General features: G+C 37.4%; 1 protein-coding gene across 1 annotated transcript in view; it reads right to left on the reverse strand.

The window, feature by feature from the left end:
• LOC114642557 (uncharacterized) overlaps nt 1-12,990 on the reverse strand; it is a 469,497-nt gene that overhangs the window by 14,983 nt on the left and 441,524 nt on the right. The window contains exons 18-19 of the mRNA XM_051932215.1: nt 4,461-4,600; nt 3,358-3,458 (exon numbers count right to left, since the gene is read on the reverse strand). Of these exons, the coding sequence (XP_051788175.1) occupies nt 3,358-3,458; nt 4,461-4,600 (241 nt within the window). The remainder of the gene's footprint in view (nt 1-3,357; nt 3,459-4,460; nt 4,601-12,990) is intronic.

The raw sequence follows: 12,990 nt of genomic DNA on the forward strand, positions 1-12,990 counted from the left end.
AAACAGAAACATTCTGTGCAACTGCAACTATGAATTAAAGCTACAGTTTCAAATTTACCCTGGAGGCAGTTGCTTCCACTGGCATAATTTCAATATTTATTTCTTTTACGTGTTTGACAGCCACCACTTTGATATGCTTATTCAATATGGTAATAATGATATTGTTCATTTATTTATCACCATGCAAAGTAAGTATCATTTCTTATTTATGAATACAAGGTGAAATCTCATTATATGCTAAGAGTCTGGCTTCTGCCTCCACTCCATCACGTGGTTGTCTGTAAAGCTGCACAGCATCTTCCCTGAATCTCAGACACAGCAACTCAGTTCTATTGTTCCTACAAATCTACCTATGCATTTATGGGTGATGTAAATACACTTTAGACATGCCCATTGTTGCAAAACTTTTGTGTCAATTAAAAGTTACACAAATCACACAGAATATCCTGGATTACAAGACCATAATACAGGAAACAATTGCATTGAAGGCAGATTTCTAATTAAAATCATATGTCATATCAATCAAGGTGTTTCATGGCTATTGTTTAAGGGCAGATTGATTAGACCACTTTAACCTAATATTAGTGATGAGTGAGTTACTTAAATTAAATTGAAGTAGTTTTGCTTTTCAAAAAGAGTCTTGAAATGTACACCTTTGACCCAGGAAGAAAGGTGTTTAGCATATATAAAAATCCTTTTTTCCTTATAGTTTCATCTCATCTACAACTTTGTGTTAATGCCAATGTGGGGACAGTTTCCATTAGGCGGAAGAATTGCACTGATAAGAAGACAGCCATATCAGTGTGTATAAAGTTTAAATAAGAGAAACAGCAAAAGCAGTATTTCATCTAAGACCTCAATGGTAGTGTATTTTTTCTCAACCACTTTGGAGAACAAAATGTGTTGACTCAATGGGTTATAGCTGTTGTCTAAAAGTACATTTTATGTCTCTTTGTGGGTTGTGTTTATATTTTCAAAAGACATTTTTCCACCATTTATTTCCATCTGGACCCTTTGCTGAGAAATGTACGAGTTCTAAGGGGGGGAAACAATGTTGCTGAACCCATTATGGAGGAATATTATTTTATTGCATTTTGCAAAATTGAATAGAAAGCAAATTTTACTTTCAGTTTTGTGGAACTGCATACAAATAGAAACTCAGCTGTCTCACTCATCACTACCCATATTTTGTGATGATACACTTTACATAATCCTTGGAACAAGAGTCAGGGTGGCAGTCATTGTGGTGTAGTGCAACTGGGGAAAAAATGCAGAAAAAAAATAACTCCTGGGAAGAAGAACTAGCAGTTCAGCTGGGTCGAAGTATTGGCAAAGTGCACCTGCTCTTTTGAACCCAAAATTCAGGAAATGGATTGTAACCTTTAATGAAGCAAAATTCCAAACCAGAAGATTAAGTGAAAAAGTCAAGTAAAAAAGAACTTGCTATAATTCTTAAACTGAGGTTCACTAGAAGAGGCAAAAGCACTGTAACTACTAAAACAATCCCAGAAGTCACTAAGCATCCAGTGCTGGGCTGTAAAGTGTTGTGTGATGTGACGTCTGGGGGTGTGGCCTATCAACAGCTAATGAGAATGGTGATGTTATTACATAAACATAATGGCATTGTAGTAAATGAAACACATGACAATAATTATTAACACATATCTAGAGGCGTTTACATATAAAAATAATCATACAGGGAGATTACTGGAAGTCCAGAATCTTCCAAAATGTCAAAATGAATTTTAAACAAAATTAGTTAATACCAAAAAAATGTTTTTTTGTCTAAATCATAACAGCATGCCACAAATATTTAAGATATAGGCATTTAGTGTTTGACTTTAAAAGTTTAGAATTTTTTTTTGGGTTAATCATTATTGTTTCAGGTAAATACAGTACAGATGTGGTTAAATAATATGATATTCTGGCATAAGTTTAGTAAAACAAAATTACAAGACTTAAAAATGTTTGTTAAATCAGAACTGCAAATGATCCCATATATCAGTGAAACAATTCAAATATATGATCATAAAACATGCTAAAATCTATAATCAAATCAAAAGCATTCTTTGCCAAATTAAGTGTCAGCAAAAATATGAGGTGAGTCATTTTGGCTTTCTTTCCACCCAAAAGGAATGACATTTTGGTCATTACACTTTCATTAAGAGCACTCATTAAAATTTCAATGGTCTGTGGATGGGTATACGTGTATGCAAAAGGTTTTTGCCAGTTCTGAGCTGATAGCAATGCTGTACATCTTTTGACTTTAAAGGAAAGTAAGCTTGGATGTATTTCTGTGGTTGACCACAGGGTTTCTGGCCCATTTGTGGGAGATTCTGCTGAAGAGTTAGGACAGCACATGTGGAAACACAACTGTATGCTTCAAAATTTCTGCTTGAGAGAGAACTTAATGATGTGGAATGACCTCCTTGTGTCTTGTTGCTATGCTCACTTTTACTGTGGTTTAAGATTTGCCAAATAAACCACCATACCTACTATGGCTTCACCTTTTTAGTATATTTGTCCGTGGCCCAGTTTTATTACCTCTTCACAGGTTTTCTGTTTCAGTTGCACATTATGTGATTGATCATTGGGCTCCAGTTTGTTATTTTTTCTTAATCAAGCATTGGGCTATACTTGTATGTGTATAAAGATGTCACATTTTATTAACTGGGAAGTTGCGTACTACTAATTAGCTTCTTTCTTTAAGGACGTACAAATATCTTGTTCTATTGAATCAGTCTTTGCAAAAAGAATGTTTGTATCTCTAAAATGTACACTTTTCTGTTGACATACTAATCCAGAAGGCATATAAAAATAAATATTTTTGTGAACTCTTTAGATTTCCCAAGACCTTTGCACAGTACTGTGTTTATTGCAGTTGTATGGTGCTGGCCAGCACTAACTCAATGCACTTCTGCTCATTTTTGTTGTTCTTTGAATTAGCTTCCTGTTGAAAGAAGACCTTCTCACTAGATACAGTAGATACACTATTCCAGGCTAAGAAGAAATAACAATTAGGGTTCACAAATTTAAATCCATACAAATAAAATTCTGCACCTGTAAGCTTTACACTATCAGTTGTGTTTATGGTAAATGCTTAATGTTACGTCAAGCTACAGGATTTCTGCTATTTTTTCTAACATCTTATTTATTGCTGTTTTAGGTTTTACTTTCTGGTGCCCATATTTCATTTTTATTAACATATACTGGCCCACATTAATCATGTAGCAACTGTTTTCAGAAAACCTAATACTAAAATACATTATATTAATTTAAAAAAGTAAAGCCACAGTTATGCATATTCATGAGCATTATTGCTTTAACATCATTAAAGAAAATAACGGAATGTCTTACATGTTGATCTGAAAAGCTGTCCCATCGATCCAATTCCATTTTTCATTCTCTTTTCTCAATCCAACCCACATTTGGCCCACAGTGTGATTCAATATGAAATTCTTTAAAAATAAAATAATGAGAATTACTACTTAATGCATCCTTTTTAGTTATGGCACCTTGTGCAGGGTTAGCTCCTACACTGCACCCAAAATTGCTGGGAAAGGCAATGGCTCCCTGTGTCTAAGAACTGGATAAGAGGTTCAGAAAAATCATCCATGCATGAATGGACATATTGTCTGGAGAATCAAATAGGTACAGCCACATTACATGCCAAACATAATACTGTTTGAGAATGACTGATAAAATGTATTTCCTATCAAAGTAAGTCCAAAATGTCTTTGAACGCTGAAATTTCATTTTTCAAATATAATGTTCCTAACACTCTGCCATGTAGGAGAGGAGACAAGGAAGGAGAGTGGAGATTTTCTTAAGATATTTTAGAAATCAATGTGCTTGACATTTTGATTGCTACAAATGCTATTCATCCTTCTTGTGTGTTCTATCTGATGAGAACATCTTTTAATCACTGGTGTAATCTACAAGAACCAGTTAAAGAAGTGCATTTGTGACTGACTGCAGGGTGTAGCTGGCCTGCCTGAGAAATATACTGCACACGAAAAGAGAAGACTATAACAGGAAACTCAACAAACATAGGTTAAGGCAAGCAATATCTGACTTGTCAATAAGCAACGAAAATAAATATATAACAAGTTCAAGATATTATTATTTAAATTGGTCCATTTTCTGTACATAATTTTCTCTAGAATGTTCTTGGCCCTTCATTTTTAATCATAAAACATCTACATCCTAACCTGTTTGTTATGAATTGATCCACACTACTTACAGTTGTAATTTTTGTCTTTAAGGTAACATTCAGCCTGCAAATAGGCTTGTAACACTTTGTGAGCATTTGCTCTTGGGAAATGCCATGGAAATTTGCAAAATAAACATATACTATTAAAGAACAAATTATTTATGTATGCTACTAATGGTTACATAATGAACAGTTATACTAAACAAAATATCTTCAGTATTAAACATATAAGAGAGAATAGTCCTACCAGTTCCTCAGTTGTCTTGATCACTGTGAGGTTTGAATGTTGCTTCCTGCAGGAAGTGTTTGCGTTATCCCAAGAGAGTTTTGTTGTTGAAAAATAATATGATTTTCCATTGTGATTTAACCATTGTTCTTTCATATTTGCTGTAAGTTAGAAATAGCATAAAAGTAAATTAAGTATTGTTTACATAGTAGAAACCCTTGTTTAATGAAACTCAAAGGATTAGCATACAATGGAATATGTTTTACAAATGGAGTGCAGGAAGGTTTAGTCTCTTGCACAGCATGGCTTCAATGGGTAACTCTGCAGTTTAAAATCAGTTGATCAAACCACTAAACCACACAACAACTTGTAAAGTAACCTAAAGTGAAAAATCTACTTCACTTGTACTAGTTTACTCTCAGGTCCCCTTATGTAAAATGTCCACTACTATGACCATTCCTTTTATCTTAATATCATTTATGATACTAACGATTTGTTAGTGAGTTTTCCCCTCCATTTACCTCCTGTCATCAGATTTACATCATACAGCCTATCACAATCAAATGAAAATCTGCAAATGCAAATTTTAAAGATATCATAAAATAATATCAGGTAATTGTAAAATATTTCCTGGTGTCACTATTCCGCTGTATGAAAATATATAAATACATACAGTATATTCAAGTAAGCATATTGAAAGTACATTAAGTATTTTCAAAGACACACTCAGACAGTCTATTGCATGCCATTTAAGCATTTGGTTACTTTGTGAACACTAGGCATAAATGTCCCCTATTGACAACTCTCCATGCATCTTTTCAAATGCCAGAAGTAAAACATTTTTTCCTCACAAAAATAAATATATAAATAAAAACTTTTAAGGACAGCTTGCTTTATTGGAACATTTTTGATGCTCCCAGAAGCACAGAATACAGGTACTGGATAAAACAGTCAAAAGGTTTAAGCAATTTGTTGTGTTTATTTACTTCTGTAAATGATATAACAGAAAAATAATCTCAAAATATTCATTCAGCTGAGCTGAACAGTGATATTACAATATTCTGGAACCCTTTTTATCTGCATTGTTCAAAAGACATAATGTATTTGGTGGTCTTTTAAGTGTAACAAACCCCCACAGGGACACACTTTTTGTAATGTATTTATTTATGCACCATATGAAACATCGATTTTTCAATTTTTGCATGTATTCATATTTTGCCAAATAATACAAAATAGCCAGTGAAGCATGCAGCTATTACCAGAGAATTAACAAAGGACATTTGGTTCACATATTTGCAGCCAGATCAAATATAAAAACTTTTAGTCAAATTTGGTGAAACAATGTACAAAGATGATACCTCACCACATCTATGCATACTCCATGGAGGATAAGATGATGGCTATTGGTTCAATTGTCCCCAATCCTTGACCAATGTTAGAGAAAAGTTATACTGGTAAATATTCAAATCAGATATATATTTAAGTCCATACATTGCTAAAGGCTACATGTAAAGGTGGATCTGTATTTGGCCTCTCAGTACTAAACAGTACCCTATGGGTGAGAGTGGCAGCAAAATCAAAAACTTACAAAAGCAACCCTATACACCATGAACATATTTTCTTCTTCCTCTCTTGGCTGCTCCTGTTTAAGGGTTGCCACAGCAGATCCATCTATTCCTCTATCCCTTTATCCATCTATTCATCCCAAGAACTATAAACGCAATCAATCAGTCCGTCAAGTGCTCCTTGTAGAACTGTTTGTACTTATAAGTACAATTACTTCACTGTAACCTTGTGATACAGTTATAATATTGCACAACCTGAGCTACTTTATAAAGAGTGTATTTACATATATATTTACATTTTTAAGATGAAATGCAGCAAAATATGTTTATTATATTATACAGATAAAATGTTAACATCATTTAAATACTCTATCCATCCATTAACCAACCCGGTATATCCTAACACAGGGTCACGGGAGTCTGCTGGAGCCAATCCCAGGCAACAAACCCAAGGCAGGGCACCATCCCACCGCAGGGCACACACACACACCAAGCATACACTAGGGACAATTTAGGATCGCCAGTTCACCTAACCTGCACGTCTTTGGACTGTGGGAGGAAACCAGAGCACACCCACACAGACATGGGGAGAACATGCAAACTCCACGCAGGGAGGACCCGGGAATCAAACCCAGGTCTCCCAACTGCAAGGTAGCAGCACTACCACTGCGCCACCGTGCCACCTAAATAATCGATATTGTTAATAATTTAACATGTGAGGACACAGTGTCGCAGTGCTAGCGACGAGCTGGCGCCCCGTTCACGGATTGTTCCTGCCTTTCGCTGTATTCTTGCAGGGGCTGGCACGACACTGGAAGGATAGATGGATAGAACAATTAAACATGTACTACAAACATATTTCCATGTTCCTTAAAAGATTTGAAGAATCAGAGTTCTAAGCTTACAGATGGCTTAACATCTATTACAGAGCTGATTGTGTGGTGATTGGGTACTTGGAGAAAGAAAAGGAGGGACAGGAATTGGAGGTTAGTATGTTTGAGAGAGACAATACTGCGGCAATAAATTATTTCATCAAAGGTCACGCACGGAGCAGCAAGCATCTTGCATGAGGCAGGAACAATCTCTGGACGGGGGGCCAGCTCGTCCCTATCACTGCGCCACCGTGTTCCCATGTTTAATAACATGCTTTAACTCCTTTCATCATGAAAATGATATCAAGTATACATCTCAGTATTTAAATTATTCAGAGAGCTGAAATATAACGAATGTAATGGATTCTGTGTCCTGTTGGAGGAAGAGAAAGCCCATTTAAGAAGCATGTAGTGATTCACACACAGAGTACCTAGAACACATACAATACAAAACATTTAAAGTGCTACTTTAGTTACAATGGTATTTGAGAAACTAGTAAATTAAACGATTTTAAGATGAAGTTTATGATGTTCTACTTTAATGACAAAATAAACTACATGATTAAAGTGGAAATTTTGAGATTAAAGTTGACATTTTGAGCTTTTTTCCAACTGTGTCCCTATTTTTTTTCTTTTCTTTGTACCCTAATAAGCTTTCATATGACACTCAGACATTTTGCTATGACCTTTTCATGGCGACTTATTTCGGGCACTGTGCGAATTTGTGAACTTGAGCTTTCGAGTTTCTCCGACACTCTCTGTCACTCGATCAACTTCCTTTTGTTGTTTATGCCAATGTTTAAAACAACAAATAGTACGTTTTTCCCTGCCTCCACTTGGTATTCACTGAAATTCTTCTATTTTCCCCCGTGCATTTGCCATTGTCTTTTCACAGAACACTGAGCTTAAGGGCTATTTATATTGATTTGCATATTCGAAGAGGTATAATTCTGGGAGGAGTTGGGGAGTGGCAGCAGGTGCGTGCACGTGCGTTACTTTTCACACAGAGCGGGATTTATGGAGCGGAAGAACATGAAAGTTAGCGTACACACAGATTTATGCATCTGAATGTTTTAGTGTGAATTCTACACACGGTGTTATGCATGAGGCCCTTAGAGTTTATTATACAGTGGTCCTGGAATCTCTAGAAAGTTCTCTGTTGTTTGGAATAATTAAAGTCAAAATATTCCTGATCTTGGCCAACTGGTTGGACTACACCTCCATGCCATTGTATAGTATTGTGGTCTGGGTTGTACCTGTACCTATTAATGTGCCCAGCTACTCTAATACCACATGCTAAGGTGAGGGAAGTGTCTGTAGGATCTTAGTCAAGGCAACAATAGCTGCTAGTGCCCCAGCAATAAATTAAAACGATAGAAAAGATAAAAAATGACTAATAAAGATGTCAATATGTTTATCACACCTTTAGTTAAGCAAAATAACTAACAAATATATTAGCAGCATGAATATCTTAATTGGCACTATTAATAAGGTTACACTATAGTTGTGTGTTTTTTTTTATTTAATCCTGCAGCATTTATTCTTGTATAACACTGAGTAAAATACAATTTATTGAAGCATGGAGTACTGCTGCTAATACCACCCTAACACATTGTGAAGGAATTCTTGGAATCAGGCAAATTATAATTTGATCTTCACTACATTCGGGAACTTGTCATGAACATTCCCTGGATGAGATGCCAACCTATTGTCCAGAATGTTGCTTAGAATACTTGCAGATTTGAACTATAAGGTGTCCCAGATGACAAAGGTTGAAGGCCCAGTCCTACGTAAACAAGGATTAGTTTACACACGTAATCAGTGACGGTGCGTGGTCATCCAGTCATGGCTTCGCCGTTCATGAATGAGCGACCAATTGATATTGGTGCGCAAATTATAAGAAGAGAATTTCATATAGAGAGGGTTTTGCGCAATCGGCAAGATCCTTTATTGCTCCTGGTGGAAATTCTTTTTGAAAGATACCACTTTAGCCGAGGGGGAATATTGTACCTCAAAGATTTATTAGCACCTTATATTCAAAGTCAAACTAGGCGAAGTTGGGCTCTCACAACCACACAGACAGTATGCATTGCTTTGAGGTTTTTTATAAGCAGCACTTTTTTATATACTGTACGATGCAGAAAATCTAACTAAAAGTGCAGTTTGCCAGGCAATTCGTAAAGTCTGTTTGGCTCTGAAATATTTCCTTCGGGTTTTCATAGTGTTTCCTGGACACCTGCGTGTGCAGACAATAAAAGAGGCATTTCATGCCATTGCAGGTAGTTAATACACAGGCAAAAACACCCACAGTTCCATGAAGAATCTCGATCATTCTCATTACAAGGATTTCCAAATGTGATTGGGGCACATGGGACTGATCAGAGTGGAGTTTGATCAAACACTATTTGGAAAATGTACCTCTCCTCCTGATGAATAATCAGACACAGTGTCTTCATGAAATATTTGACCTTCGTCAATATCTCGTTTGTCAGACACAGGTTCAAGGGATATGACATTCCCTGCAACTGACCCAACAAAAAAGTAGGCTATATGGAACATAACTATGGCACACATGGAGGACAAATATATGCAAAGACCATCCTTTACCTGAAATGAAATGACCACTGCATCCTGCCACTGGTTCTGAGGAGGAGCATCCCCGTGGAATGCCCTCAGAAACAAGGCGATGGGCATTTTGCTGGAGAGCCAACTCTTCTGCAGGGGTCAGGTCTGGACCGCGTGGACCTCCACCTGTTTTTTGCTTGTCTGCCTTCTTATTAGCTTTAAAATTAATGTTTTTTATATTATATATGATTATTTATGTCAACAATTCTTTAAATAGTTATATACCAATATTTACCAGTTTGAAGTATATTCTTGTACTTCACTTTAACCTGTTCCCATGTTCTCCTTGTGCTCACCTTTGATCTGGAATTATGACATATTAAATAATAATTAATCTGACACATAGGAAATGAAATGCTGCATTCAGTAAGTACAATGCACACCACTTAGCGTTTAATTTGTCGGCCACTTTTTGCCAGCCGTCTTTTCTGGTCTGGGCTGCTTTTGCAGTGTTACCCCTTGTGCATATTAAATCTAGAAATTCTTCATGTCCTTCGAATAAAAGGTCTTGTGCCACGTTTGTGAAAAAAAAAAATGCGCCCGTTCTTTCGTCATTTTGTTACAGCCAATCAAAGACTTGCTGATCATGTTTTCTAGACTCAATATATATGGGCTTTTCACTCAGCATGGGCGCGTGCATTCCTCTCATATGATTAGATCCAGCTAGACTAATCTAATACACGGCTGCTTTTGAAAAACCGACCTATCCCGGATGAGTGTCACCGGCATTAACTTATCCAAGATGGGGCACCTGATCTCGGATGATTTAAGTGACGTACGAAAAATACCCCCCAGGTTTCATTGATAACTTTGTGTCCACGTTGTCTGAGTTGAAACATTCATAAACATCGAAGTGTCCACTACCCAAATGGCTGCCCGTGAATCTAAGATGTTTAACAGGCATTCCCGGTTGTCCAAAGGTGTAAATTATTTCCCCATTTCTATATACTTGAAAGCGACAATGAAACAATTCCGCGGCAGTTATCAGTTCACATGCAGAACCATAGGTTGAGAGCTTAAGCATTTCACTGCTATAGTGGTCCTGTGTAGTATAATTGTCTCCTGTACTGTCATCAGTCCACACCTTGAACCTCTCCAAGTCATTCAGTACATAAGATACAATGTCTCTGCGGATATCAAGGCTGAGACTGATATGGCCATGCAATAAGTAAGAGAGAATGGAAGAGGCAGGTGCAATCTCGGGGCATGGTAACCACTGGGTATGGGTCGGCAAAATTGTGATCGATGGTGATCACCAGAATAGACATGTTATTCGGGAGAAGCTTGCACCCGTTGAGAAAGAAAGCACGAAGGAAGGCGAGAAGTGGTGGAGCAGGAAATGAAAAGCAGAAGTCAGCACCAGGAAGAAGTACATGAGCAAGTAAGGAAGCCCAATAATGACAGCCTTGAAGCGGTGGAGTAAAAGAAAAGGCAACAGTCACGAGGAGGGAGACGTGAGGAAGTAAGGAAACCCAATAATGCTAGCCTTGAAGCGGTGGAGTAAAGAAGAAGGGAGCAGTGAGCACAACGAACAGCTGAAGAAAGTAAGGAAGCAAGTGAAGAGGCACATGAGCACAGGATGTCGTTAATCTATATTACTAAACGACAGTTGTATATATGCACGGACGCAGGACGACGGATGCATCGAAGCGCACGCGCACTGCGACTCAGCGCCCCAGAGTCAAACCCAGCGGCTTCCCAGACTCAGTAGAGCGGCTTCCCAGACTCAGTAGGTAGCGCCCAAACAACACAACACAACCTGTAAACTAAACTTGACGTAAAGCGTGTACGTTGCCATGGTGACATATTTTAACATTGACACAGAATAACTAGACGCCTCATGACTAGCAGAATCGTACGTCAACGTCGCCGCCATATTGTGAGTGGCACTGCTGTGGAGTGAAGTAATGAATAATGTGCTGCTTGGGATTGTACAAACCGCTATACACTCCAAACCAGATCCCGGGAAATTACATTTCATAGGTAAGGCTGAACAATTGTTTTGGTTATATTTGGTCGTTAGAAAATCCCGTTTTATAATCTTTACTTTAGCTAAGCTAGCAAAGCTATGCATTTATGTGTTCAAGTGAACCTCCAAACAACGTTTTGGCTAAATGTATTTAGTCACTATGTAGATTGTTGTTAGCTGGTAACATGTCTCAAAATGATGTTTTTTCTCAAGGAGCAGCACATTGAGGAAACACAGTTTGAAATTGACACCCATCATTTTATGCTCAAGTCTTTAGTTGTGTCTGTCTTCCACAAACTAAGGCTGCACCATATTGCCAGACTGAATACTCTCAAATTACAAGATCTGAGTGAGCGAGAGGAGTGTGAAGGCAGTCCCCGAAATGTTACTTATATGGGAGGAATGGTTAATAATAATAATAATTATAATTATAATTATTTAATAATTACCATTATTAGTGTATAAATGGATATTAATAATTGCATTTAAACGATTTGCCAAAATCTGTTGTATGTAAACGATACTGTTTTAAACATTATTGTTTTTTCATCAGAAAACCCGGTTTCCACGTCTAACTGTATTAGTTTAAATGGCACTTTTGCCACTAGCAATAAGGCTCACGTATCGTGTCTACTGGGAAACACAGTGAATGCGGCGTCTATCTATATATGTGTATGTATTTAAACTTGAGGTAGTGGTGACTACTGACAGTGCCACCAGTCAGCTACTCCACAGTGCCTGCGGTCAGGGGTTCAATTATGATTCCTAACAGCAAATGACGTCTAGCTAACAACACACCCATAGAAAAACAAAAACGAGACTGCATGGATAAAAACAATGAATGAATGCGCCTACAGTGCGCTTCTGAAACACCAGAACCAAACGAGTCATGGCTCCAAAAAGAAACAGCTTTACTACAAATATATTTCTTTCATTAAATGAAAACTTTCCCAGGACGCTCCCACCCTCCATGATCTTACATCCCTACAAATATTGGAGGGAACAGAAAGTAATTGCCATTCTTGGATTTGCGATTCTTTAGAGAATCGGGGGTTTACTAGTATATATAGGTAGGGAGCCAACCACGTGGTAGGTGCACAGACAGCAGCCGTGCAGAAAATGGAAAGGGGACAGGGGGCGACCCGTGTATGTCTCTGCAGTGAAATAACTCGTCTGTTAGCGGAAATAAGGAATGAAACTGCCAAAAGAAGAGGTCAGTTCCGAAAGTTCCTTACTGCATAATGGTGAGAAACGCCAAAAAGAAGAAGTTATTTTCGAAAGTTCGTTACGGGGCACGGTGCAAAATTAAACATTCTTAACATTTTTAAGTACAGTGCAAAGGATGAGCATGGGAAATTTGGGCTTCCTACGTATATTGGAAGTCACAGAAATAGTGAGGAGGGGTTTCCCCTAAAGGAATGAAACCGCCAAAAGGAGATTCTGACCTGAATTTTAAATCACATATTAATCAGATTACTAGGACAGCATTTTTTCACTTAAGAAATATAGCAAAAGTTAGA

This window comes from Erpetoichthys calabaricus, chromosome 9 (genome assembly GCF_900747795.2).
Source record: "Erpetoichthys calabaricus chromosome 9, fErpCal1.3, whole genome shotgun sequence".
NCBI lineage: Eukaryota > Metazoa > Chordata > Cladistia > Polypteriformes > Polypteridae > Erpetoichthys > Erpetoichthys calabaricus.